The sequence below is a fragment of the Orycteropus afer genome, unplaced genomic scaffold (genome assembly GCF_000298275.1).
Source record: "Orycteropus afer afer isolate SDZICR_OR568_19922 unplaced genomic scaffold, OryAfe1.0 scaffold00020, whole genome shotgun sequence".
Lineage (NCBI taxonomy): Eukaryota > Metazoa > Chordata > Mammalia > Tubulidentata > Orycteropodidae > Orycteropus > Orycteropus afer.
In genome coordinates this window covers 13630846-13639729 of record NW_006921607.1, presented here as the reverse complement: position 1 = coordinate 13639729, position 8884 = coordinate 13630846, and the positions used below count along the sequence as shown (strand labels likewise).

Genomic DNA, 8884 nt, shown 5'->3' with positions numbered 1-8884 from the left:
TTGGGTTTCCGAGGCAGTATCACTACGGAAGTAGATTGCCCAACCTTCCTTCTGAGGAGTGGCTGGTGGGTTTGAACTGCCAGCCTTCTGGTTAGCAGTTAAGTGCCTTAGGCACTATGCTACCAGAGCTCCCACTGGTGGTGGCAGACACAGACAAATAACAAATGATTGCAAGGCAAAAGAGGAGATTCTGTCAAAGCCTGGAAGGAGGACTTACTTTGGATGAAGGAACAGAGAAGGATTTCTGAAAAAGAATTTGCCCCCAAGCTGGATTTTGTACAGTGAAGTAGCCAAGCAGAAGGTGGAATGGCAGAGTGGAAAAGTACTCCAAGTAGACCAAAAACCAAACCAAACTCACTGACGTCAAGTAGAATCCAACACATAGCGACCCCTCCTTGGGTTTCCGAGAGTAACACTATGGAAGTAGATTGTCCAATCTTTCTTCCAAGGAAGTAGCAAAAGTAAAGGCAAAGAATAGTGGTGATAGTGTAAGTAATTAACGTCACTGGATTGTACACTTAAAAACTATCACAGTGGCAAACTGTTGTATATATTTGCCCCAGTAAAATTTAAAATAAGTGAATAAAGGCAAGGAGGTGTGAAACAGCTTGATGAATGCTGAGAGCCAGATGCAGATCAGAATGGCTGGAGAGAAGTGGTTAGTAAAAAGTGATCAGACCTCGTAGATCTTTTTTGCAGTGATGGGGATGTTCTAAAATTGGATTGTGGTGATAGGTACACAACTGGAAATTTACAAAAGTCAGTGAATTATACACTTAAATTAGGTGAATTTTATGGTCATGAATTATTCCTCAATAAAACTTTTTAAAAGTGGTCAGAAATTAAGAGCTGAGATTCATTAGGGCAAACTTAATTAAAACTAAGATAGTGGACTTTATTTTATGGGAGAAAGGAAGTCACTGAAGAACTTTAGTTAAGGGACTAACACAATCCCTTTAGGAGTCCTTAGGACCTCCTTCTTATGCTTTATTTAAAGATTAGAATTACCAGGGCAGGAAGTGAGATGTTGGAATAGTCTCTAAGCCTCTCGATTTGTAGAGTGATTTTTAGGTAGATAGTTGGGAGACTGCATTTAAAAAAAACATTGAATTTAGCACACAAAGTTGTCTAGGTAGACTCTGAAAATAAGAGAATGGGTTACAAGCATGGGGAACTCCCAGTCAGCTTCTCACCACCCCTGCAACAGCCCCATAATTTTCCTCTCATATAAGCCTCAGGGCCTGCATTTGGGTCAACGATAGAGAAGTTACTACATAATTTTGAAAATTAGTTTTCTTTAAGAAGAGATCTCCTCTAAAGAGGATCAAAGCTGTATTTCAGAGCCTGACCATAGCCAAAATTTGAGGACTGTGGAGTAGATTGAATAAATATTTCTCTGAATGCCTTCAATTAGCCTGGCATTGTGCTGGGCCCTGAGGGTTTCATAGAAGAAAAGCCAGACATGCTCCCTGCCTTCAGAGGGAACAGATAGACACACATACAGAGAACTGACAATAGCATGTGTTAAGATTGAGGCAACCTCTATAAAGAAGAAATTTTAAAAGTATTATGGGAACTCTCATGAAAGATATGGTACAGAAGCAGGCAAGGTTTCACAGAAGCGATGACATTGGAGCTGGACCGAAAGGATTTTGATGGACAGAGAAGAGCTTTAGGAAGGGCCCTCCAGTTTTAGGAAATGACATAAGCAAAGGTATAGGGTTTTCAAAGTCCATGGTATGTTTGGTAAAGGTGAGTTTCCCATGTATGGTGGCTAGAGCATAGAGTTTATGACAGGGAAGTGATAGGGCTTAACAGGCCAGTTTGTGAATGACCTTGAAGTCCATGTTGAGGCACTGAGAACTTGATTCTACAATACCTTGGGAGTTAGTGTTATAAAATCAAATAGTGAATCTTTTGATGCCCTGAAGAACTAAGCAGAGAGGGAAACTTCTTGCAGATTGGATTCTAAACAGATACTAGGAAAGCTGTGGTCATTGTGGGCCTAAGATAAAACATTTTCCTGAATCCTCTTACTCTTTGGGATCTCTAGGCATCTGGTTGAGTTGTGGAGAACACTGGAGGTAAAGCTGCCCAACACGACCTGGATTCTGTGGAGACTCCTGAGGAAGTTGCAGAAATGCCATAATGTGCCCACTCAGGAGAAGATGGCCTATGTGGCTGTTGCTGTAAGCCCTGCCCCTCCAGCTTCACCCCACCGTGCTCACCTTCTGGATAAGTGGCCCAGTGCCCATCTGGAGAGTGTCCCTCTGGAAATGTGCATCTCTCATTGACAGAGACATCTACAGTGTCTCTACCAAGGGAGTGACATGGATGGGGCTGGGGAGAGGTGAAGGAATCCGTATGGTTTCATATGATTTATACATTCCTTCCCCATCCTTTAAAAGGTATATACCACCATAGTTAAAAAGTAATACAAATTTGTGGAAAAAAAGTCAAATGATGCAGATGAATATAAAAGAGAAAGCTAAGGTCCCCTAGAACAGGGGTTGGCACACGTTATCTGTAAAAGGCCAGGTGGTATACATTTTAGGCTTCACTGGCTACATACTGTCTCTATAACATATTCTTTGGATTTTTTTTTTAAATAATCCTTTAAAAATGTAAAAACCCTTCTTAGTTCATGGCTGTACTGTTTTCCTTGAGATGAACTTTCCAGGAGTGTTTATACATATATAAACCTTTTGTGTAAATATTTGGTTTACTTTTTAGTTTAAATTATTTTCTCTCCTTCAGGTTTATGATTTGACTTTCTCTAGTCTATGTTATTATCATACTTTTATTTTTCAAGCTTCCAAAAGTTTTCAGCATCTCTAATTGGCTATTGTCTTCTTTCCTATTCTCTCTGTTCTCGTGGATTCATACCTTTTTAAAAATCTCTTTCTTGTTATTTTAGTGCAGTTTTAGGAGTTAGGACAGATCACTGTATTTTATCATGTTAGTCTATAAAATTTTATGTATATTAATAAGACCACACTACATGTACTGTTTGGTGACCTACTTTTTTTCACTTAATAGTATATAAACTATTCTCCGTATCAATAACAGAGATCTGTGTTATCTTCTTCATGGCTGCACAGGAAGTTATTTTTCATTACTTTTTTTTTATTTTAATAGGTAATACTTACATTGTACAGAACCATTATTTAGTTCTCAAGTTTCCTGTTGGTGAAAATGTAGACCCATTTAAATTTTCAGCCATTAAAACAATACTATAGCAAGCTTAACCATGCATACATACATTTTGTTATACATAGCCAATTATTTTCTTAGGATAAAGTCCATAGAAAGAGAATTTTGAGGTCAAAGTGTGCGCTAACTTACAATTTTGATACATGTTCCCATCTTGTCCTCGTGAACGTCGCCCTGCCTCCAGGGCTGTATCAGAATGCCCATTTCCCCACACTCATTACACTTAAGTTAGCAGTCTTTTAATTGATGTAATTAATTATAGTTTTATTATCAGTGAAGTTGAGTAAGTATGTATGTTTTTAATTGGCCATTTGTAGTCTCTTTTTTTAAAAAAATTTCTTGTTTTCAAGATGAAAGCTTACACAGGAAATTAGATTCCCATTCAACAATTCATACACAAATTGTTCTGTAACATTGGTTCCAGTCCCTGAAATGTGTCAGCATTCTCATCCTTTCCACCTCTCCTACCCCATCCATCCAGTTTCCCTGCCCTTCCTTGCCTTCTCTACTTTGTTTTTGAGTAAATGTTGACCATTTGATCTTTTAGAGTTGATTGTTTAAAGGAACACATTCCTCACAGGTGTTGTTTATTTTATAGGCCCATCTATTATTTGGCTAAAAAGTGACCTCTCAGAGTGGCTTCAGTCCCATGTTAAAAGAGTATCTTAGGGTAATAGTCTCAGGGGTTCCTCTAGTCTCTATCAGTCCATTAAGCCTGGTCTTTTTTATGAATTTGAGCTTTGTTTTACGTTTTTCTTCCATTCTAGCCAGGACCTTCTTTTGTGTGCCTGGTCAGAAGGGCAGTCAGTAGTGGTAGCTGGGTACTATCTAGTTCTTAAGGTCTCAGACTAGAAGAGGCTGGGTTTATGTAGGTCATTAGTCCTGTGGACTAATTTCTTCTTTGAGTCTTTGATTTTCTTCACTTTCCTTTGCTCCAGACAGAAAGAAACCAATAGTTGTGTCTTAGATGGCCACTCACAAGCTTTTAAGACCCCAGACACTACTCATCAAAAGAGGATGTGGAACATTATCTTTATGAACTAATTTATGCCGGTTGACCTCGTTGTTCCATGAGACTATGGCCTCGAGCCTTCAAACCCAGTAAATAAATCCCACGAGGTGTTTGGATATGTCTGAGAATTATCCATAACTGTGCCCTCTACATGCTTTATTGCATATTTAAACACATATGTAGCACATACAAACATGTATATACATATGCCCACAAATACACTTATATATGCATGCACATGTACATTTGTGGGCATATGTATATCCGACTCCACGGCAGTGCATTTGGTATTTGGTTTGGTATTCCCATAGGCCTTCCCACCCTGTATAGCATACATATGTACCTGTGTAACCACTCATATTTTTTGCTTGTTATTAATGTTGTTGTGAAATTATATGTGAACCATACTTAACTGTTCTGACTTACATACAAATTCAGCTTAAAGACAGTGCTTGAACAATTTCTCTTAGAAAGATCAGCACGAGGCCGGTCCCCATGAGGCGGAGGTCACAGATGTCCCAAATGTCCAAACTACCATGCCACTCCATCATTTCAGACATTAATTCCTCCTCCTCCTCCCAGTAATTTCCCCAGTCTTAGGGTTCTGTATTTCGCTGTAACGCCTCACAGAACTCACAGACACCCAAGGGTTCATCTCACGTAGTAGTGGTGGAGGCTGGCAGGCTGGCGAGTCCCGGGTCCGTGAGTAGGTCTGGCGGATCCTCCCAACTCTCAGGGTTTGATGAACCTCGATCAACAGATCAGATGACGGCTGCTGTCCCAAATCCAGGGACATCCATGATGAGGATGATCCAAGACACAAAGCCGGAGCAAGAGGAGAGCGAATCTTCCCAGGAGATTCCTAGGTATACCTTCAGGGAAGCTAAGGGTGGTGATTTGAATTATACCCTCCAGCAAGGCAGGACTCAAGATACATTCCACCTGCGTTGCCCCAACAGAATTAACCTAAATCCCATCACAGAGTCGATTGCCAGTCATTATAGGGAATGACTACTACCAGCTGCCCAGCCAAGTTGATACCTGACCTTAACTACCACACTACCCCAAATAGACATGGATAATGACATTTACAAAACATCACAGAATGGAGGACAATGGCTAGAAGGGCCACATCAAGCAATTCACTGCAGACAGATTTAGGAGTGGAACACATGCATAATCTGGGGACAGTATGTATTGCATTGATAGATATAATGCAAAATTTTTCCCAGTTGTTTGTCATTTAACTTTGTTTATCATAATCCTTGCCTTGTCATTTGCATGTAGTTGGATCTGTTAATATTTTCTTTATGACTTCTGGATTTCAGGTCTCCCCTTACTCTGGGGTTAACTTTTAGTGACAACTTTACTGTTACTCTTTTCCACCTCATTTTCATGTCTTTACACTAATTACCACTACTGTTCTGTCTATGGGATAGTAGAACCAGAAAGCATGTTCTGTCACAGACAGAGGTAAAGCAAAAGTAAGGATTAGGGCTAGCAGATATTCAGTTCTGCTATGTGTCTTTTCTACACAGGCAACAGATGCCCTTTATGAGGTGTTTATGGGAAACAGGCTCCGAGCAGCTACGTTCCGACTCTTTCCTCAGCTTCTCATGACACTGCTCGTCCAGATTCACCACAGCATTGGCCTCACCATGTCTGATGTCACCATCCCACGCGGCCTGTATGCAGACCAAGAAGTACCGTCAGAGGTCACCCCTTTGTGGTACTGCCCATTGTGATATCATTTATTTAACTAAACACTTATTAAGCACTGGGCACAATGGCAGACACAAGGATAGCCAAGATATGATCCCAGCCTTGGGAGAGCTTACAGCCTTCTACTCTCATGAAACATTAAGGTGAAATGCCTGGGATCATTCTAGGATCTCATCAGTTGACTTTGGTTTTTTTGATACCCAGGCAAATTTGTCCATCTAGGTCTAGAATCTGCAAATCATGCCATTGTTGTTGTTGTTATGTGCCGTTGAGTTGGACCCAACTCATAGCGACCCCTCCTTGGGTTTCCAAGGCAGTATCACTACAGAAGTAGATTGCCCAATCTTCTTTCCGAGGAGTGGCTGGTGGGTTTAAACCACCAGCCTTCTGGTTAGGAGTCAAATGCCTTAGGCATTACACCACCAGAGCTCCTGCAAATCATGCCAGTCCTTTTAAAATCAAGTAGGGACAGAGACAAGCAAGATAGCTTCAAACCCACCCTGAAAACTGCTGTCCACAGCACAATGATTCCTTGTGTTTGCTTTCTACATGGGGAGGTATTTCCAGTCCCTCATAAGGATCTCAGTAAAAATTTCTTAGTGTCATTGTGTCATGTTGATTTCTTTCAGAGGGGAAGTACTTTAATGTGGAATATTTAAAAACATCAGACTAGGAGTCAGGAGACCTGAGTTCTAGTTTCTGTTCATATAACTAGCTATGTACCCTGGGCAAATCTTTCTTCTGTGTCTCAGTTTTATTTTCTATAAACAAAGTTGTCAGGTCAGGTGATCTCCAAGGACCTTTTAGCTGTAAGATTCTCTAGTGGTGCTATGTCCAAGCTACCAGTTCAATAAGTAGCTTGAAAAAGTATTGGGGAGAGGTGCAAATTATATCTCAATAAAGCTTTTCAAAAAATACAAACCAGTGGATATAGTTTATTATCCAAGATCATTTGTTTTATCATAGATTTCTTTCCAGATTGCTGGAGAAACAAAATCTAGTTAGATTTCTTTATGCTATACATTTATCTGAAGGACCTTTCAGGTTATTAGAGCACTGAGAATCTTTTAAGAAATCTAGAAAGGAGAGAATTACAGTCAAGCAGCTATCATACATAACCCTTCTCTGTGAGAGCAGGGTGATTGTATACTAGTAAGTTGGAGGAACCTGATCTATTCACCCATACTGTTTTGTTTGATTTAGTTTCGCCATACAGGCTGTAAAGACCCTCCTTCTCAGAACATTATGCTGGCAGGAATTCAGCATCATGGAAAAGAATAAAGGATGGACTCTTCTGGAAGGAAAAGATTGCCACCTTCAGGGAGTATCTCTCCTTGCCAAGTAAGGCTTGCTTGACATACATTTATGCGCCGGCTCTAAGTTGGCATTGTTTTCATTTTTTTTTTCCCCCTTGCAGTCATTACCTCCTCATAACAGGGTGGGCAGATACCCATAAGCCCAGGCAAATTTTTTTAGAGAACCTGTCCCTGCAATGCTTTCCTGTGCACCTGAAGCTGAGCACAAGGTTTAGGGGCCCCTGGCCATGGGCAATGCTGTCCGATGGCAACATCACTGAGAGTCATTTTGTTGGTGTTCTGTTTTGCAGTGCTTTGCTGAAAAGAAATCACCTCTTTGCACAGAAGGTCATGTACTTGTTAGTCCCTCTTCTTAACCGAGGAAACGATAAGCATAAAATCACATCTGCGGGCTTTTTTGTGGAGGTAAGACTCATTCTTTAGAAGTTGGATTCTGGAAGCCTGTATAGGAGCAACACTTGTCTTACTAGACTATGTCTAATTCATTGGCAAGCTGGGGTCCATTTCAGGTGTATGAAAGAATGTTTTTCAGATTTCAGCCTGTTGAAATTCTTCTTTCCATGTATTTACTCATAACTCAGCATTCCTTGCATACCTACAGTGTAACCATCAATCTGTAGTAAAAATGCTGTATAGTAGACATTTCCAAGGAAGATACATATTTTAGAGTTGGTGGGAAGGTGGTTCACCTCATGATAAGGAGCTTAAAATCACATCTTTGGCTGATTTCTGGGTTCTTTCAGCTTCTCCAGAGTCCAGTGGCTAGGAGACTGCCCAGCATATATTCTGTTGCCCGCTTGAAAGACTGGCTACATCATGAGAATAATCTCTTCAAAGTTCTTGGCCTGAGGGGACTATACTGTCTCCTCAGACACCAGGAGATGGTAAGAGGGGTCTCTCGAACCACTGATTCTGAAGCCACAAATAAAACATACCCCAAAAAGATACCCAAGAAACTAGAAGCAGCTCTTACCCCTGAGGAGGAAAATCGGGTAGCTTGGGCACAGGAGTGGCTTAGGAGAAGGTCTTTTTCTCTGTACGTCCTTTAGAACCATTCGAATCTTATACTTAGAAAACAGACTATTAAAAAATTAATGGAATCAAAATAAATACAGCCCAAGTCACATGTATCCACATGAAACCTGCAGTTTGTGTTGTCATTATTATCACAACCTGGACAGCATTCAGCTGTCCCTTTAGGCCTTGTACCATTTTGCCCTAGGGTGGATTGGATAGGCATTGTCTTCTCCCAAGAAGCCTATCATCTAAGACAAAGATCACTGATATTCCCACTGGAACGGACCTCATCTTCCTCAGGCCTGGCTAGGAACTAAGACTTGGTACAAAGAGAAGAATTCAATTGAGTTCAATTGGGTTCTATTTCTTTCATCTAAAAATAGATGTATGAAGCAAAAATGCCAAATTAATTCTGTTTGATTGGATACATGCATATTTGTCTCTTCATTCTATGTACTTTTTTTTACATCTATGTTTTAAGCTTTAAAACTCTGAGGCTGCTTCATTTGGGGGCATCTCAGAAGAGCAGAATCTTAATTGAGAACAAGTAGGACCATTAAGGGTCCTCAGTCAAATTCTGCTTAAATTCCTGCCAAAAGATTTT

General features: G+C 40.4%; 1 protein-coding gene across 1 annotated transcript in view; it reads left to right on the top strand.

The window, feature by feature from the left end:
* MROH8 (maestro heat like repeat family member 8) overlaps positions 1-8884 on the top strand; it is a 116583-nt gene that overhangs the window by 96199 nt on the left and 11500 nt on the right. The window contains exons 13-17 of the mRNA XM_042783607.1: positions 2054-2189; positions 5764-5954; positions 7151-7288; positions 7554-7668; positions 8007-8147. Of these exons, the coding sequence (XP_042639541.1) occupies positions 2054-2189; positions 5764-5954; positions 7151-7288; positions 7554-7668; positions 8007-8147 (721 nt within the window). The remainder of the gene's footprint in view (positions 1-2053; positions 2190-5763; positions 5955-7150; positions 7289-7553; positions 7669-8006; positions 8148-8884) is intronic.